Source organism: Labrus bergylta, chromosome 24 (genome assembly GCF_963930695.1).
Source record: "Labrus bergylta chromosome 24, fLabBer1.1, whole genome shotgun sequence".
NCBI classification, from domain to species: Eukaryota; Metazoa; Chordata; class Actinopteri; order Labriformes; family Labridae; genus Labrus; species Labrus bergylta.
In genome coordinates, this window is record NC_089218.1 from 6,818,262 (window position 1) to 6,839,042 (window position 20,781).

The 20,781-nt window shown below is 41.0% G+C and overlaps 1 protein-coding gene across 1 annotated transcript in view; it reads left to right on the forward strand.

The window, feature by feature from the left end:
- The window catches only part of LOC109984138 (gamma-aminobutyric acid receptor subunit gamma-3), a 57,299-nt gene extending 41,311 nt beyond the window's left edge, over positions 1-15,988 (forward strand). Inside the window, exons 6-10 of the mRNA XM_020634163.3 lie at positions 297-379; positions 2,554-2,691; positions 5,073-5,225; positions 9,539-9,735; positions 12,747-15,988. Coding sequence (XP_020489819.1) covers positions 297-379; positions 2,554-2,691; positions 5,073-5,225; positions 9,539-9,735; positions 12,747-13,028 — 853 coding nt within the window. The 3' untranslated portion in view covers positions 13,029-15,988. The remainder of the gene's footprint in view (positions 1-296; positions 380-2,553; positions 2,692-5,072; positions 5,226-9,538; positions 9,736-12,746) is intronic.
- The last annotated feature ends 4,793 nt before the right edge of the window (positions 15,989-20,781 follow it).

Here is a 20,781-nt window from a genome sequence, read left to right on the forward strand (position 1 = left end):
AGAAGATGACCTAGATAAACTATCTTTGTAAAAAAAAAAAAAAAAAAAGTTGGATGTTGTGGATTAAACAGCTCTGTTCACTGGACACATCAACCAAGAAACCAAGTGTGATTCTGTACCATCTGGTTTGGCTCCAGCTCTTCATAACAGTAGTGCAAACAGTACGTTTGAGATGAGCAATGGTACATACCATGCATTCACACAACATGTGCTTCAGAGGCCAAGAAATGGAGGATCCAAAGTATTCTAGTTCTTTGAATGTCTTTGCTAAAGTCTCTCTCTCTCTCCCTCTCCAGAATGACCATCAACGCAGAATGCCAGCTGCAGCTCCATAATTTCCCAATGGATGAACACTCCTGTCCACTCGTCTTCTCCAGCTGTGAATATTGGAATTAGCATGCACCAACACACACTAGTCAAATATGCTAACGTTTATGCATTTAGCGATACTTAGCCGCCAGTAGAATAGTTCCATTCTACACCAAAACGTGATAACCAATAGCCATTGGTTGGATGGCTGGATGTTGCTTTGCGTGTATGTTATTAGTTTATAATCCACATCATACGCACAAAGGCTTGTAATTGCTTCCCCAATGACTACCACAATGACTGCAAATGGTATTTTGCAAATGGTACAAGTGGGTGACACTCCCACAGCGAGGTGTTAGCCGCAATGCATCAGCAGGGTCTTGTGACACTATTCCAGCTTCCTCGTCGTAAATATCCTTGTGGTGTAGTCTGAATTATTCAGGATAAAACTGTGTTGTTGTTCTGGAAAGAGCACAAACAAAAAAACTTCAGATGCACCTGCTTCCTCATCTGAGGGTCATGTGTTGGAAACAGAGTATTCCTCTGCACACAAAATCTCAAAGCAATACTGAGGGTCCCTAGTTTCTGAGGTGTAATGCTTGACAATACCTGCCAATGTGCTAGCTTCGTTATTAAGCTGCTCTTTATGGCGTCATAAGCTGACACATTAACTTTTGAAGGAGAGGAAAATGGTCCTGCCTGGGCAGTAGCTGCAGTATTTGGCCAGGATGACCCTGCCCCTTAGCATGAATAGCATTAACCCTGATTGTAGCGGTGCGCTGAATAACCCGGTACAAGTACCATCACCAGTATTACATTCTGGCACGACATGGTCACCCGTTTCAACATACGTATTTGGTTATTGTTTACACGAGGCCACACCAATTGCTCAACCTACCAGCCACAGTGGTGGGTAAATAAAAGTAGCTCAAATTGAATCCCCCGGTCTTCTTCTCTGACACTCTGCCAGCACTCTCACACGCTCACTGCTCGCCTGTAGCACATCTCTTTTGATCTGTCTGGGGCTTGTAACACAAGGCTATATGCTGGGACTAATTTGCATCTGTACTGCAACAGGACTACCTTCTTAAATGTTGTTGAAAGTCTCCGCTAATTGTAGCTCTGTAAAAAGCTTAAGGAAAAGCAAAGGTGACTGGATTGTAAAAATACTAACAATGTTGACAACCTTACTCTAAATACAATCAGTCAAAACATGATAAGCTACTTTTCTATCCATCTCAGTGCCCTTGCCAAGAACATTTCTGAACATGGGCATAGACTCCAGGGCCTCTACTGTGTCTCTTCCCCGTCTGTTCCCCAGGACAGGAAAGAGGCCTTTGGGACCAGTATGGCACATTTTCTGCTGGTCACTGTGTCTCTTTGTCTCTTGGAGCTGATGGCAATGATGGGTTTGGATAGTTTGCCTGGTCCAGAGGTGGCTCCTTGGACATTTGTTATTTCACAACATTCTTGTTTTTTTCATTTTGACAACCACAATCTAAAAATGGAATTGTTAATCCTGGGGGTGTGATTTTAAAGAACAAGGGAAATAATGCTTATGGTTAAACAAAAAAAACAGCTAACACAAGATATACAGCTTCTTTTTTTTAAAGATGGCAAACAGGAATGACGATAAAGAGAAAGAGAGCTACAGTTTACCCTAGCATACATAGTTTATTATGGGGAATAATTTCAATTCATAATTTAAAACATAGTACGATTATAGCTTTCAAGAATGATTAGGATTGTTTTTTTGAGTGAGGATTTTTTAATTATATTTGAATCCTTTGTTTACATTTGAATGGGGCCCCACAGGAATGAGTCCTAAAACCTTGTTTCTTTTGAGGGTAGACAAGAACAACTTTGGAGCTAGGTGCCAAAGGAAGAGTGTAATTTATTACATTGTGTGAGAACATTTTGCTTCAGGGCTCTTTTCAAGATATGAAAAATGGTAATTGTCCAAATATACCAGGATAAATAAGATGGCAATAATGTTCCTCATCTATATTCATGTTTTAAAAAAAAGACTCATCTCTGGTTGATAGCTATTCTCTAAATTAGACTATTTAAATAATGCATCTGGATTCACTACAGGGCACAACAATGCACAATATATAACTGAATAATGTAAAAATTTCTTCAATTGTCTCAAATCCAACCTTTATTTCATACTTTTAACTTGATCTGTCTTGTCTTCCTCTCTTACTTTCACACACTAAACCCCACTCTCTGTGTGGTTTCCAGACGGCTACCCACGAGATGAAATTGTTTACAAGTGGGACCGAAACTCGGTGCAGACTTCCGACCAGAAATACTGGAGGCTTTACCAGTTCGATTTCATGGGGCTCCGAAACACTACAGATGTGCTCAGGACAACAGCAGGTGAGCACGATGCCGACCAAACAATGTTGAGAAAACTTCAAAATACTCCAGCATTTTAGTCCAGAAACGTAAAACTTATTTCATTCCCCTTCTGGGAAAACAATATTTCCCTTGCCTTGGTCAGTTTTAGATTTACACTAGCAACTGGGATGGTCTTTCTTGCTACTTTTGTTTGCCGTTTTCCGAGAAACTGACTAGAGCCCGACCGATTATCGGCCGGCCGATAATATCAACCGATATTAGCATATCAAATGACTATCTGTATCCGATAATTTTATCGCATATATTCCCCAATATAATTTTTACACAAGTCAAATAGCATTTTATTTGAGTATGTTTGTATTACACGAGCAGTTCTCTTTCACAATCAGAGTGTGCTGTATGGATTACAACGACCATCGTGTCTTTATTATCTTTTTCACAAGTGAATGACAACTGCATTTGAGGGATCGACATAATAAATGTGTATATCAATATTAATCTATCTAGATCAAAGATAGGTCCTAAGAAAGATATCGGCCAATATATCGGTTTTATTGTTTTTTTATCTCTCTGATATCGATATCAGTATCGGCCTCAAAAATTCCATATCGGTCAGGTCCTAGAATTGAAAGCTGGAGAAACATCTTTTGAACGTGCCAGTAATTATCCCCCAAACTGGCCCATGCCATTGACAACTTCCAAATACCTTGTAATGCTTTCATGTGACCCTCAAAGATAAATACATGTTGAAGAAAATAATTATGCATGAGGGGTATAGAGAGCATGACCCCTCTTGACCTTGTTTATGAGTTGGGTATTTTTGCCGACCAGTCCTTTGTCTATGGAGAGACGTGCTTGGATTTGCATAATGGGACCTCATTCAGCTTTATGAACTCTCGGTTCTGAATATTTTAATAACAGTAGGGCTTTGCATGATGAGTAACAGGGATAACAGGAAGAATAATTAAATTATTTCAGAGCTCAGAGTAAATGAGATGTATAGATCAATTATGGAAAAAACATATATTTTTCCACATTCAGCTGTCTGTTAAACCAACCACTGGGGAAACAGATTGCATACCCAAAATGACAAATAACCATGGCAGCTTTTTTCTGATCACAAAAAGGGTGACTGATGAGCACACTCGTCTCAGAACACATTGATGAGGCCTTATGAATAAAGTGTTTTCTTGGACTCCCAGTGCATTATTAAAACAGCCAAACAAATGTTCTGCTGAGATGCTCAAAACACGGTAAGCCTACACACCTCCCTCATGCTGTTCAAGATAATTAGCTAGTTTTCAAATCTATCACTTCCTCTTTTTTTTTCCTATTTCACTTGCTGAGATGCTGTCTGAACATTCATGATGATTAGATACCCAGCTAAAAATACCTATAATAAATTGAAATCATGACAATCTTCAAAATTGCTTGTGAGTCTCTTCCTCTGTTCTCTCTATATCTTGTGTTTATCCCTGTCTTGTGTTTATTATAAAGTACACAATGTTTGAGGCTGTTTTAACTAGGACTGAGCGAAAAGATCCCTGGCCACTGGGGATCTCTCCTGAAGAATCCACAATTTTGTGACACCCTCTTAACAGACCCCAATGCAGGATCCCTACATTTGCAGAGCTTTGTTCTACTATCCAATCACACATTTCTTTAAAAGCTTCTATTGTTTCCTCTTCATGTCCATAAAAGAGTATATGCTGGAAATACCTGCAAAGGTACGCCTTTTTCCCAAATGGCACCATTGCTCATTATATCTTCCAGTTGATATATACCTTCTCTACCTGATGTATGAGACCTTTCATACTTTGCTTTCTAACCAGAAGCTGACAGAAAATCCCATTCAATCCCAACTGGAATCCTTTTTTCAATGACTTAATGGGAAAGACAAATAGTAGGCATGAACACATCAAAAAAGAAAACTATGAATGAAATATTACATAACTTCAGATGTAGCTCTGGTGTGTTTTTAGGACCTTGGAAGAAAGCTACTTAGTATCTTAATTTGACATATCTTTCCATTGTGCCACCAAACCATTCTAGACAGTATGGACAAATTTAGTTTTCATGAACTAACGACAAAGTTTATAGTAGAGCCCGACCAAATTTATTGGCCAGCCAATAATATCGGCCGATAGTGATCTGGGAAAGGAGTCACAGGTCAAATCCGAACCCGGGGCCGCCCATCTGAAGGACCACAGCCTCTGAACATGGGGTATGCACACCAACCGCAAAGCCACCTGTGCCAGTCAAATAGCATTTTTTGTTTGCTCAGTTACTTAGTAATGACATGATGCAAATGCTCTGAAAGCTTTTTCTTGGATGTTATTCATATTGACCTTTATAGGTAAATTGAGTGACCATATGCTCAATCTTCTGACTCTCAACAGGTGACTATGTGGTGATGACAGTTTACTTCGATCTCAGCAGACGGATGGGCTATTTCACCATCCAGACCTACATCCCCTGTATCCTGACTGTCGTCCTCTCCTGGGTCTCCTTCTGGATCAAGAGTGATGCCACGCCTGCAAGAACAGCTCTAGGTACACGATTGCATTGCCCTAGCAGCTGGGGTTTGGAAGGGTCCACCATTGTTGTGTCACTAAATCCATCATGGGGGCAAACAAACGGGCACTTAACTCTTTCCTTTTCTATTAATGAGTATGTAAGGAGGCTATAGTCCTCATTGCACCAACCATGGGTTCAAATCTGACCTCGGCCCTTTACTGCCTGTCCCTTCTCTCTGTAGCTGCACTATCCAATAAAAGGCAACAAGGCCTAGTGAAAAAATAACTTGGGGGAAAAAAAAATACTAAATAACGCCAGTTATGTTAAACTCCCCGCCACCAAACTTTTAAACTGTAAGCTAATCAGTATATTCAGCCTTTCTTCTCCATTACGCTGCCCCTGTTTTCAGGATGGCCTGATACCTGATCCCCAGGTTGAAAGAAAGGAGTGTAACGCAAAGTGAAGCACTCACATAATAGCAGAGGGAATTGTCAGAAGGAGTGAGGAGGATCAGTCCGACAATCGTGACAACAAAAAAAAAAGAAGGTGATGCTGTTGCCCCCTTTCCTACTGTATTCCCACAGGGCAGTATACCTTGACAAGCTGCTAACATGTTCTGGGTGGGTATCCAAAGAGCTGTCACCGTCTTACACAGAAGAGTTCCCTTTGAGAGCTGTCGTTCTTACCAGTACTCGTCAGCAGAATTATAGTCAGCGTGATTGAAAGAGCTGACAATGCTGCTCATGGGAAAAGCCTATCAAGAAAGCAGCGAGTTACAGATATTTGGCAGGAACATCAGTCCCCCCCGACTGTGCTGTGAAAAGTTGGAGGAATCTTCTAGCTAACTAGAACCTGTAAAAAGGTTGAAGGAGCAAAGAAGGAGGAACATTTGGTTAAGGTCAGGTGTTCTATCCCCAGCTCCTGCAGCCACATGTTCAAGTGTCCTTGGGGAAGACACTTAATACTTAACAAAGCGACCTGATGAACACAGTACAAAGCAGTCTCTGCCATCAGTGTGTCAATGTGGTGTTATTGGTTAAGTGTGACCATCTGTGTAAAAATGGCTTTGAGATTAAGTCTATTTACTATTTACCCTCAATTCCATAGACGCATTGTCTCCCTGCAAGCTGTTCAGTCCTAGTTTCTCCTCAGTCAGAAGGTTGTGATGAGGAGACACTTGGTACGGATTACGTGCATTAAGTCAAGGCCTCTTCAGTGTGCATGAGATATCTTAAAAGGATCAAGTTGCCATGAGTTTCATTCAACCTCAATCACTTGCATATTCATCTGAAGAGTTCCAGGTATATCAACGGCTGCATGTTTATATTCCAGCCATATGATCGCCACGTAAGACCAGTGAACTAGGTGATCCTAACTCTATTACATGGCCCAATACCGATACTGATTCTGATTTCTGTTCCATTTTGACCCAGCACAACCTCTGGATCTGTCCCCCTTCCAATGCTAAATCAATCTAGACACTTCAAAGAATATAGCGTAAAACCTCACATTGGGGAAAGCCATTTCTTTAATGACCCTGGGTGACCACATTTCTTTAAATTGATCCGTGGTCTCATCTTGTCCCGTAGAAAGTCTTTGAAAAATCAGTCGCATTGCTTAGGGTTAGGGTATATGCTAACATAAATGACATGTATTGTCCCTTAAAGAGAGAGCTGTAACTTTCCCCATTTATTCATCTTGATTTTTTTTTAGAATCCTTCCTTTAAATATTTCATGCCTGAATGTACTCATCTAAAATGAAATATCGTAACATTCCCAGAGGACATGTATTTTTTTCTCTCCTAGAAAGGTAGACAATTTGCCCAAATCCAAATTTTGAGAGATAACATAAGAAACCCCCACTCCACCTGATCCAATGCCTTCTCAGCAGCAAGTGAGAAGGCCGCCACCAGTACTATGTTAGGGAGATTCACATACATAAGTTTTCACATAATATCAGCTGAAGCTGTTTATTATTTCAAACCTCCTTGATCCCCATTTATTTATATCTATCTATCTATCAGTATGTGGTGCTTCTTGTTTTCCGTAGCTGTGAGACTTTTAGTTGTTCAGACCCCCCTGGATGAACAAGAATCCCTTGGTTGCCATGGCATTGCATGGTAACGATTCCCACAGTCAGAATGAGACTATGAAATGAAAAGCCATGACCTTGATTTGAAATAACAGCACAAGCTGCTGCTAAAAAAAACAACATAATGTTAGTCTTCATTGAGATCACACAGCTTACAGTATCAGATAAAAAGAAAAAGATGGGGAGTTTTGAGGAATTAGAATTTGAAAATTGTTAATTTACCTGATTATGCGCTTAAATCTTATTGAGCGTGGGGAAACGAGTCTAGACGAGAGGAGGTAGCTTGAAATAGATGGGAGCAACTCGTCTCTATGGAAACCACAGGCGCAAGCAGTGGCACACTCTGCCAATGAAAGACATGTGGGAGATGAGGATGAAAGGGACCGAAAAGAGAGAGAAAGGGAGAGAGAGAGAGAAAGGGACAAAGAGATAGAGGAGGGGGTGAGATGTAGCATGCAGAGGAATAGGAAAGGATAAGAAAAGACGGCAAGATTAGGAGAATCACGGATGCGGGTTACAGCAGTATAGCGATGTGTCCCCAGTGGGCATTGATGACATCGCCTTTTGAAAGCATTGATTGTATTTCACCAGGAAAACAAAATATTTTCCTGAGATGCCATGGGGAGCTATTTTTCAAACAAAGTGTTGATAACACAATTAGAAACAATTAAAAAGATCTCCAATAAATGATTGATACTTCAATTACCTACAAACATGAATTCTGTGATCATGTACTAGTCGCTAACAGTCCCATAATATGGAAGCTGGTCTGGTAGTTGAGCAAGGCACCGAACCCCTAACCACTCTGGTGCGCTCCCTGCGTTGCAACCCCACTCAAAACAATCATGACTTGAAAATGACAAAATTACTTCTGAAATAAGAAAGATTTGATGGGAACCTCAATCTGAAAATGATGATCATAATCATTTTAAGTAAACACAAGATACTTGTACCCTGATGAGAGGATAAGCCCCTCGTCCTAATTATGCCCCTATGCCCTGCTCATAAAAGACTTTAACCTACCCTGTGGATTTGCCACCTTAAAACAGCATTGCAACTGATAAATCAGAGCCCTTTGATACACCTTCTTAAAAATGTGATCTCCAGGGTTGCAGTGCGTAAAAAAGCGTTGCCTCTCCAGATTGGTTTATGGATTTGAGCTTGTATGCTGCTTTTCTAGTCTTGTGACAACTCGAGTGCTTATTAGACAGCAAATCACACTTTCCCATTCACACCACATTCACACACTGACACTGATGGTAGAGGCTGTTATGTAAAGTGTTGATTAGTACTACCTAATACAAATTATACACTTTCACACGTCACTGCACCACAGGAGGAGCCATTTGAAGGTTCAGAGTATTGCCCAAGGGCACTTTGACATGTTTGCTGAAGGAGCTGGGCAAGAACATCCCACCTTCTTGTTGAGAGACGACAAAGCCCCAACCCCATTGTTCCCCTAAATTCTATCTGAATCTTTTTTTTAAATCAATTTCCCTACTTGTTTAACTTGAAGCTTGAGCCTCTGTAGCTGAATCTCACCATACGATGTAAGCATAAAAAAAAAAACGTTATGTATTGACAACTTACTTAAAGGAAGAATATGTGATTTTTCACACTTAAATGTAGCAGAAATCAAATATATCCTTTCCGAGCCGTATCTGTAGTGTGTTTACATCGCCCGGACAGCCGGCCGACTCATCCCTTTGCGTATAAAAGTTGTTTAATTGAGGGACTAGAGAAAAGAAGAATAATATACTGTACTCAGTGATTATTTGAATGTCATGTAAGCGTTTTTAGATCATGGTCATTTCCTGTTAATTTACATGCAGTGTGAAGCTACGAGCAAACTAAAGAGCACTAGCATCAGCATGCTAACACAACAATGGCGCCCGAGTTGTTTTGGTTTCATGCTGATGCTCAAGTGCGACATCTGCTGGATCAAAAAGTCTCATATTCTTCCTTTACTCAAGGTTTATATATATATATATATATATATATATATATATATATATATATATATATATATATATATATATATATCAGCCACAATGGTGGACATTAGGTTTGTCCCTGACTAAGGATTTACAAAGTCAATCCTGATTGGTCAGATTTTGCTGAACTGACCATCAACAAAAGGACAACACCAAGAAAAACCAGAGAAGGACACAAGACATGCATTGCTGCATGAGGTCTCAGTTGGAAAGGAAAGTACTGCTACTTCACTTTATAAAGTAATGCTCCTTTACTCCTCAGGTATCACCACAGTGCTGACCATGACCACCTTGAGCACGGTGGCCAGGAACTCGCTGCCTAGAGTGTCCTACGTCACCGCCATGGACCTGTTTGTCACCGTCTGCTTCCTGTTCGTCTTTGCCGCCATGATTGAATACGCCATGCTCAACTATTACTCCTACAGTATACCTAAACCGCCGGCCAAGATGCAGAAAATGGTAAGTGTGCGGTCAGAAACATAAGAGAAACATACATACAGTATGTTGGGGGGGGGGTTTTTACACAAAAATGGAATACACTTGGAACATTTTTTTTTTATAGCAATTGCTCTTGAGCTGGAGCCTAATGCTCTGCGTGGGCGCTCTCAAGGCTGCACCTGCCATGAGAGCTTTTCAAGCCGCCAGCACACGTCTACTAAGACTGAGTCAGCCGGCGCCTCTGTCTCGTCCCTCTCGCTCGCTACCTTCCCACTACTGTACTTTCTCTGAGTATAGAAGAGTTTTGCTGAATGCATCTCAGGGCTAGAGAGGCTTGTCAGCTCAGGCTGAACAATTAAGTTGTGTTGCATGCGCTCCCCTCCTCCGGCGTTTCTTCCTCTTGCTGCCTTGTCAGTAAAGGAAGCCACATATTTTACCATATTTCACAATTTCCTCACCCAATGTATGTTAGACCCACTCTCTTAACTACACAATCTTAAGCTCTTTCCCTACCAAACAGCTGAGTAGAGGAGTTGAACATTTTTTACCCATTAGGTTTTTCTGCATGGTTATATAACATCTGCGGGTGTTAATCTCTTACATATTATGTATATTTTATTAAACAGCAAAAAAAAAAAAATCAAGGGTATGGAATTCCCCAAAATTGGAAGAGAGGAATCTCACTTGGCAAGATGGCCTTTAAAGAATAAACTGAGAACATTATGTGTTTTATGTTAATTCGCCCTTGTTGACCAAGTATAGCAGTACTTAGTAGTAGTATAGTACTTTCATAGTCTTGAAAACACATTGTCACTTCTGTTACATGGAGGCTGTCAGGCAGGGCGTCAAACTGCCTAACAGGACTTCGATCAATTCATTCAAACACCAATGGTGCACCTGTATTGCCCGAGGAAAATTCAGAACCCTAACCCCTAACCCTAAAGGCCCTGACAAAGAACTAATGGGGACGAAGGCCGCCTGTGGCGCCTTTTGTCTTGGCCAAAAAGTTGCACTAGAACACACCGCAAAGACTACAGCCGACCACCACATACATTCTGCACATGCTCGAGAGGCAATAACTCTCCATGCCAGCAGGCGGCGGTAGTCTGTAATCGTCATTCCAAAAAGGGGAAAACCAGAAGATACGCGGCTAAATAAACCATTTTTGATGTGAGAAGACCATTTTCTCACCGCTGTCGCTCAATATTCGTAATATAGTTCTAATGGAGAATAATGTCTGATAAAAAGTTGAACATGGCGCTGGTGTTTTCAGTCCTGTTTCACTTAGCTGAAGCGCCAATCAGAGACATTCTTAACCCCAACTGCGCCGGTGACGGCTCCTCCGATTCAACATGTCGTCCAAAAAAGGCCAACTGGGGCCGAATGGTAGCGACAGACCCGGACACACCGCAAAAACTAGGGTGATGACCGCTCACTGACGGGCCGAAGGCCGACGGTCTCCTTGATATGACAGGGCCTTAACCCTAACCCAGGAGCTGAAGACGAATTGCAGATCTCCAAATGAGTGGACAACCTGTTCTACCTCTGAGCTACAGCTGCTACTTCCTTATCCATGGAATTGCCAGTTACTACTTAGCAAGACGTAAAAAATGCTCAGCATATTAAAAGTAATCATAAAGTACAGTATGTCTTACAGCTAATGATGCAGGTCGTTTTTGAGGACCGTTAGTAAACTTAATAGGAACAATGATGACATATCGCTAATGTTTGTTCCTAGCATCCCCGGACCTATCGCCTTGAACTGTGCCCGTCTACACTGAATCAAATCACACGCAACCACTTTCAACGTGTGGTAATGCCAAGATTGATTTATTTTTATCCACCGAAGCAATTTGACAACAGCAAATCGATAAGCATGTATCCTCACTGAGAGACACACTGAGTATCCAAACTGATTGTTTGATTCTCCAGAAGTGCCAAAAGGCAACTAATGCGCTGAAATGAAAACAGGAAAAATATCACTTATTATATCAAGGCTGTATTTGTTTTTGCATGCTAAATAGAAAATGGAATTTTGTGGGCACTGGCTTCAGGCTGTTATCTTTAAGGTTAATAATGAATTATCCTTCTGGTCACATGATTTAGTGTATGTTCTCTGTGTATACTAGAGACAATGTGGTGGCTATGAAATCGGAGCTAGAATCTCTAGGCACATGAGTGAAAATGTTAAACGACTTATTAACAATTGTTATGGTTGTTTTAGTGATGGTTTTACATTGTGTCTTATGTGTCTCTACATTTTATGGTTTCACCTGGCTGCAGAACAAATTCCCCCGCTGGGACACTAAAGTGAATTTGAAATTGGCCTCAGTTAAACTGAATGTTTTCAACATTGCAGTGAGGACAGGTTAACAGGAAACCTCTGCCTACTAATGAAGCCTTTAGGCTTATAGACAAACAACAGGCTCCAGCTCATACATAATGTAAAAGTCTAAGATTATCTTTTTAGGATCCAATCAGATTTTTTTGGGAAAACTAGCTGCTTAAGCATTCCAGCTTATGATACCCTGCTTAATAAGCTGCTTCAAATTCCAGTTTCCAACGACACTGTTTGCCTTACCCGTGACAAAAAGATTCTTCATCCAACATGTAGACACTGCCACCAAGTGGCTGCTGTCAGTATGTCACCGTGTGAAGCATCACATTACCACAGTTCAACAGGAAGTTTCAACAGCAATTTAGCACTCATGTTTTTTTATGATTCACTCTCTGAAGCTCAAAATTAAACAATGAAATGACTGGTATATGACAATTTGGTAATCAGAAGACAGAGGAAGGGACACAGCTGATATCAGAGGCTGTTTCCAATTAACGATATCAAATGTAGCAGATTCACTGTAGAGCCTTTGTAGCCATGGATTGGAGCCACTGGACCCCAGAGAAAGTTCCTCTGGGAGTCCACATGGCTTAATAACCCTTCATTCAATTCACCAACAGTCGATACTTCCATGTTGTTAAGGTCTAGCCATTTGTTAATTCCTCCAACGTATCGCATTCTGATTTCTTAACAGGCCTACTCATCTTTCAAAATTGGCCACGCCCCTCGGCCCATGATGCCCATGGGCCACTCCCTGCTGTGGCACGACTACGAAGACAACTGCATGAATGAGTGCCTGGACGGAAAAGACTGCGCCAGCTTCTTCTGCTGCTACGAGGAGTGTAAAGAAGGCGGCTGGAGGAGAGGGCGGATCCATGTCAATATAGGCGAGCTGGATACCTACTCGCGGGTTTTCTTCCCCACCTCTTTCTTGCTCTTCAATATAGTATACTGGGTCAGTTACCTTTACCTCTAGTCTGTCTCGGGAAGCGCCCAGCTGAGCAGCCAGTCTACCAACACTTTGGACTTTGGTTTCATGGTTTAACGTCAAATCTACGGAAACGATGATGACCTGTTCGATATGATGGGAATCTTAAGAGATGTGCTGCACCACCAGTGGTAAAAAAAGGACTGTGGCACACATAACGCTGTGGAGGAAGTGGGTTTCCAGGAGAACAAATGTTTGGCAGTAAATGCAAACCATGAATAGATTTCTCTTCCACTTTATGAATCTCAAAAAAACAAACTGTTTGTACTGACTTCAGAGATGTTGTAGGAAAAAGGTGTGCATTGCTTAATCTTGATTGTTGTGACGGGGAAGCACCCCAAAGTGCCTTCTTTAGAAAGGGTGCACCACCGAGAGAAGCAGCAAGGAGTTCCCCCTTTTTGTCACGTTACCTCATCGACCACATTTAGAGTAGAGCCGATAAAATCAGCTGATATTAGCATATCCAGACTATCGGCATTGGCTACTTTTTAATCGCATTAATTATTATTACGAGTAATCATTATTACTAGATTTATCCACAAGTCTAAAAGCATTGCATTTGAGCTTCATTGTATTACACTAGCCGTTCTCTTTCACCAGCAGAGGGCGCTATATGGACTACAACAAGCATATTCAACCTCCATAGTGTGAATCGATGATGCATGAACATGCGTTACTTTCCAGCTGAGTGCCCATCTTAAATAAAAAAAATTCTCTACAGTTTGAAGATGGATCTCAAAAAAGATATCAACCACTATATCGATATCAGATTTTTCTACTCTCCCTATTATCGGTATCGGACCCAAAAATCCCATATCGGTCGGGCCCTAATTTAGAGCCATTTATTAATGTAACCAACCCAGAACACCACCACTGTAGATGTTTAAAACTAATACCATTCATTTGTAGCACTAGTTATACTTTCAATTAAGAAACTTTTAATTATTATTTGTATTATTATTATATAAATTGTATTTACACAGAAAGTCAATAAGCCCATACAAACAAGATTAATTTAAATATATAAGTGTCAGGGGCTTATTTAGTCTGAGTGTTAGTCAAATCTGAGCTTTTGTACTTGATACTTCATGAGTAAGAGATGCTGTTTCAGTAGATGCCAAGAACATTCATGTGTTTTTCACAAGTTAAATTCTAAAAAAACAAAAACATACCAAGCCAATAAACATTATAATAATAATAATGGGCGAAATACACAAATGACCAGATGAAGGTCGCAGAAAGTGTCGTTGTTTTTCCTTCTGATAAGTGGAACATTTTGGGAATACAATTGCAAAAAAATAAGAAGAAATTAATAAGTAGCTATCAGGGCTGAGCACAACGACTGGCTACAGCTAGCCTAAGTCAGACCTGGGTGTTGTGTGCGGTGGACCAGTAACTTTCACTGGTTTTGTGGCCAATGGCAGTGTCAGTAACCTGTGGTTTGCATAACCTATAAAAACTATTTTGTAAAAAAACAAGTCTGTTATATTACAGTGGGGTTAGAGAGAGTGGACCATAGTTTAAATTCACTTTTATAATGTTGACTGGTACTTTTCTATTAAAGGCAGGGTTGGTAATTTTTCAAAAAACTAGCATGATTTTGAAAGTAGCATTCCCTCAGTGCTACGTCTGCACCCAACCCCCTCCCCTCTGTGCTCCCTCAAAAGCCACGCCCCCTCACTTACATGCACAAGCGCCATTGGTCCAGAAGCAGACCTCAGCTCATTGCTTTGACTGTGGGCTCGAGCATGCATGGGGTAGAGAACGAGCAGGGACACAGGGAGCTTCCTGATTGGTTCATCAGATTGGTACCTCGTGGCAGACATTGGTCAAACTTTTTACATCTTTACAACTGCTACAGATGACGGATTTTCTTCCTTCCTTTTTCAGAGCACATGAGTTATTAATGTCTGTCAGGACCTAAAGACAATTTCAAAAAAAATCTTAAAAAGTGGATCTGGAGGAAATGACCAACCCTGCCTTTAAGCTTCTTTTGTAGACATATTTTAACTGCCATTAATCACATGGTCATTTTACCCATACAAGGATAAAAATATAATTTACTGCTATGACAGCTAGAATGATGTCTCGTCGTAGTATCCTGACTTATTGCACGGGTTCAAATCCGACCATGGGGGGGGCGAGGCTCCGTTTTCCTGCATGTCATTCCCTCTATCCACTTTCAGGACAATAGAGTTTCAGCTTATATTGTTTTGGTGAAGGCTTCTGTTTTTCACACTCCTGCAATGTGCGCAACCAAAAGGCATATTTCCTTCCAAACAGATTTCTCATCTTGTGACACTCCATACACCCACCCACCCCTCCCCCTCCCCCTCCCCTCTTACAAGGAGCAGTGCTGTAAAATGGATTATCCACTGCGGTTCTTGAAGGCTCTTATGGACACACACTTTAACAAAGAGAGAGACGTGGACAGTCCTGGAAACATTTGGGGTTTTAGTAATTTATTTATTGATTGATTGTAATGTTTTTTGCTCTTGCATTTTTGCTTTGTGGAAAAAACTCAACGTCTAAAGACTCACTTTTTCCCCCCTGAATTGTATATTATGGGGGGGGGGGGAGCTTTTTATGTAGGATGTATCTTATTAATGTTTCTATTTTCATACAGTTATATATATGGAATGTAAGTTAGGACATTAGCGAGGCCGGGTCAATCTGGTTCCAGTTCAGTCAGTTCATCACTGAAACGAGGACATATTTAGGATTTCATATTTGGATCTTTTAAATTGCCACATTGACTCATTTGAGACTTAGTCATATCCTGTAGTATTTGAACAATCCACCCTATATGTGAATCTGTGAACTGACTGAAGTGAACCAGAGCTTGGCCCTCACTACAGTAAACTCTCCTCACTTCTGATATTTCTACTACACTTTATAAGTGTCTTGATCTGTTGAGATACTTCAATAAAACAAAAATCACTATTTTATACGTCTGAATGAAATCTCCTGTTTGTGTCAACTGACTGGGACCGGTATTTAGAAAAGCTGTTTTTCATCTACCAAGGACCAGAACTGAACTTGATAAAGGGCTTCTGAGAACATATCATGCTCATTCACGATTTGAAGTGCACATCCATTACTGGTAGTGCTATCTGCGTTGTGTTGGGTTTTTTTGGGGGTTTTTTTATATTGACTGAAGAAGAACCCGGACCACAAGCTGCAACTGTACAAGTCAATGAGAAAACACAAAAAGCCCTGTAACAAGGCACACAACCAGTAGGGGGCCCCAGACCAGTAAGGGGCTCCTGAGGGCTCACGTGCTTAAAAAAATGTGACCCAGAATGTGCTAATTTTGCAACGACAGTAAGAAACCTCCCTAATGGGGCGCCCATTTGACAGCAATCACTCTCGAAGCAGTGGCCGAAAACGGGCACATTTTGGAATGACTGTAGGAAACCGTTCCAAGGGGGGCCCCATCTGACAGCACTCACTCTCACACCACAGAGGGGTTTTTTGCCTAGGGGCCCCAACAGGCTCTAGAATCCGCCCCTGGTTTCTGCCACACATGGAGCTCTGCGTAAGTTCAAGCAGGAAGACTGGTTATTCAACCTAAATCCCTCCCCCTACTACTTCACTCAACCAATCATCCTGCTGCACAATCATTCTGTCTTTTCAGTTGCATGCACACTTGTTGTCGTTCATGTTGGCAGAGGTAGCATTAGCTTAGCCTCAGTCCTAAGTCAGGGCACGCTGGAGCATGAAAGACTTTGGTAATCGTCCAAGCTGACTCTCTCAAGTCTCGGCGCTCAAATGAATATCCCCGTCTCATCATCGGGCGTCCCTCCTGGATGCGGACCGGTTCATGTCCAGTTTACAAGTCGAGCCAAGCAGCTACTCCCTGATACCTTTACTTGTTACAATCGAGGCACTGACTAGTAGAATATTATTTCAAATGAACTATGGGCATTAAGATTAAAAAAATATATACTGCATATGTAATTCTTCACACTGTGTGTTCCTTAGTCGTTTAGTCACATGGTCCAGTAGGGCTTCATATTTAATATATTCAATCTGAACCATCCAGTCCATTTCTCAGCTTCACTTGTAGCGTCAATCATCAATGCATTTCCTCTCCATCGTGTGGGAACGTCTAATTTGCCCGGTATAATTATTATTATTATTATAATAAAATTAAAAGTTAAGTGGCAATAAAGAAGTAGAAATGAAATCCTGCGGTATCATATCAGGGCTGTTTTTTTATAATAATAATCAGCCAGACATTTAAATAATGTTCTTTTTTCCAGCTTGAAAGGGCTCGTTCTCTAATTCCTCGGCCGGCCGGGTGTCTTTCTCGACAAATCTGCAATTTCAATGTTTTCTCCAGACTGGAATGATGCTAGGGTTGATTAATTGTACTGTTCCTGATGTGGAGATTGTCCATAATCACATTATGAAAGTCGAAATAGATGAAGCTAAAGCCAGATCAAACTCAAACTGATTGCAAACAAGATCATCACTTAGAAATTGACTTTTTCAGGAGCAGCATCATAAAAAAAATATCACAGGTCAGCACCCTTGTGATCTTTTTTTATTGATTTGTTTTCATAGGTATTTCTTTTCTACTGATCACTCCTTCAGAGGAATGGAAAGTCACTTCAAGAGGACACAGTGCATTTTAGTACGTGATATTGTCCACTAGAGGGCAATATTGCACCATATTTGGAATATTCTCCTTCCCCTCTACCTCTCAAATTTAGGTTTTCAGAGACATCAAAACTGTCTTCTCACTGGTTGAAATGATAGTGATTCTCCACACAGGAAGAACATTTGGACACAATTAAAACGAAATCACGACTGTGGATGAAAATATTTCAGTTTGTTGAAAGTTTGAGTTGTACCTGTTTTAAATGTTGTGTAGGTAACTGTAAATGACCCAGTATGGAAAGAAAACATTCAATCATTCATTGAGACATGCAAGTTGTATTGACCAGGTACATTTCCTTTTAGTTGTACCATTAAACCAGTTCGCAAATTAGACAGATCAGTATTATCATGTAATGTATTATAATACTCAGTTGAAACTGCTAATTCATATTTACAAGTGAAGCACACAGGGGTGCCAAGTTCCTCCTTTTTTTCCAGGGATAAACAAATCCGACTGACAGCATTCATGTTTCCCTCCAGTAACACCACAGTTTCACAGTTTGGGATCAATAAAGTAAATCTATCTATCTATCTATCTATCTATCTATCTATGAAGCTTCACATACTTTTACCATTATTATTGATATTGTGGCTTTAATTCTATCTTGTTTATTGAGGTTGTTATGCTCTGTTTGTCTCTATCTCACAGTCCAGGCCCAGCGCAGTTTCAGCAGATGTCTGTTCAACTTTCTGGAGTCTGGTTTTGCTGGAGGTTTTCCCCCACTGTAACTTTGTTAAATGTTATGCTAAATATGTAGAAAGGGGGCCCTGAGTTGTTTATCTTTACTTAGTGGTAACTTCACTTAAACTGAGAAATAAAAATAATTCCATCAGTAGGCCTACCTTTTCCGATGTAAGATGTGAGGTCCACAGATTGTCCAGCATCCCCGGGTGGCTCAGAGCTCTATCTGGTTGTTGTCTCAGGTTTACAGGTTTGAAAACAATCAAAACAAAGTCGAGCTTGAGTGAAGCAGCACACCTGTCCGTCCACGAGCTGCTAATTAAGTCCTGCAGCTCCGCAAAACTTCGAGCAAAAGTCCCGTTACTGACAGACATCCTGCAGATCCCCCTGCTGATCACCACAAGACAGTTACTACGCAAGCTCTGTGCAAAACCTCCAAAAAAGAATCACAAAACTCCCTCTCTCCTCTCTCCTCTCACACGTCACGCTGTCACTGCCTGCACGTCACGTAAGCCAATTAACAAATCCAGCTACGTCACAAATCCAGCTACGCTGTAATTATTCATCAAAACAAATATTTATTCCTTTTTTATCACCGGACTACGGTGCCAATTTCAAGGACAACTTTTGTGTTAATTGTCTATAGAAATAGCCTTTTATCAGGAATTAGTCCAATAATAGAAGTGTTCTCTTTGAAAAGTGCAATATTACTATTTTTAGAAGCAATACTCCCTGACCAATTACGAGTATTTCTCTCCTCTACAATCGAAGCAATACCTCATTTGCGCCACAAGGTGGCAGCATTACACCAGAACAGATCCAAGAGTGAGCACTTCTGCTGGCTGCAGAGCCAAACGCACAGGACACAGGATGATAATATCATCAATTAGAAGTTTGAATTTAAATGTATGGCTGCAGCATTTAAATGAATGTGATGCATAAGTAAAAGGGTAAAAATGGCGATAGAGTATCCCGACGAGAACAAGTCAGGAATGTGGAAACGTCAAATTGAATAATGTGTGTTTTACCATATATCATGATAAAATGCATAAGATAATTGTAAGCACCTTCATGACCAAATTCTGAATCCTGTAGTGTAACATGCTGATACACACTAGATGTTATATGTAGACATTGTTCATATTTGTGAATATTTAGACGGTTTTTAGGGTCAAAATAGTCAAATGGATCTTGCTGTAAAACTGATTCAAGTTTCCGATTCACCATTTCATTCAGCCTCTCCCAAAGCCGAGCTCACACATCTCCCACTCATTCTCCCCTCTTTTTATCCTTTGAACAGCGTGTCAACTGACCTGACATTTCAACATCTCATGGGCTCTTTTTTTTTTTTTTTATTTTGTTTGACTGTCAGACGTTTGTACCAGAGCTGGGGAAGGATGACAGACTTTCTGAACTCTGGAATCAAGATAGTCCTAACTGGTGTCTTCACTTCCTTCCTGAGGCTTTATTCTGGATACTGGTGACATCATAGACATGCAAGAAATCCTCCATAAAACAGTCGGAAATGATCCATGTGTTATGTTGTTTAAGTGTATGAGAATCTTTTCTGCTTCAGTATTTTACTTTTTCTTTTCGGGAAGAACCAAAGGATAAAAAAAAGCACAGTAACTCAGGCAGAGGAAACATGCAGAGATTTTGTACATGAGGCTGAAATACAGACACAAACTTTTCCTTTGTCTATTTCTTCTAAGTAAAAAAAACCCCACATACAGCGTTTGTCTTTAAATGACACGATCCGCCACCGTCAAACATCAAAAAGCCCAGTCTGTCTCCTAGCTGTCACAAGCTCTGAATTAATTGGCGTCGGCCAGCATCCCACCCACATCTTATCGTCTTGCTGCCCACTTCCCTCCCTAGTCGCCGTTTATTTATTGAGCAAACTGGCGTCTGAAACGCCTCAGTGAGTTGACACCTCGGCTTCCACCCTCCAAACGATGCCCTGGTTTGTCCGCATCAAAGGCCCCGACGCAGCAGCAGCATCCAGTTGGAGGGGTGACAGAAAAAACTCCTGACAGGGTGCATTTGTTGCTGCTGCAGCCGGAAGGAGAACAGCCGGGGTTACTACTGTACATGCAGCCCGGAGGAGTTAGTCACTTTGACATGAGCTTGAAGGAGAATAATGTGTTTACATGACTCATTTTTTTCTAAAAGGACGTGCAGGACTAAGAATGTGCTCTACACACGCACAGTACTGCAGCCCAGTGACTCTGCAATCTCACATTGGGCCCTCTGGACACGCGTCACTTCCCATCAGTCTCGTCTGTCGAACGAGCTCCTGGAGCGCCGGTGTTTTTCGATATAGAAGTAATGAGCAACATTAAACTTTTATGCTTCAGTATGAGCCCCATGTGTTTGAAAAACACCGTTTTTCAT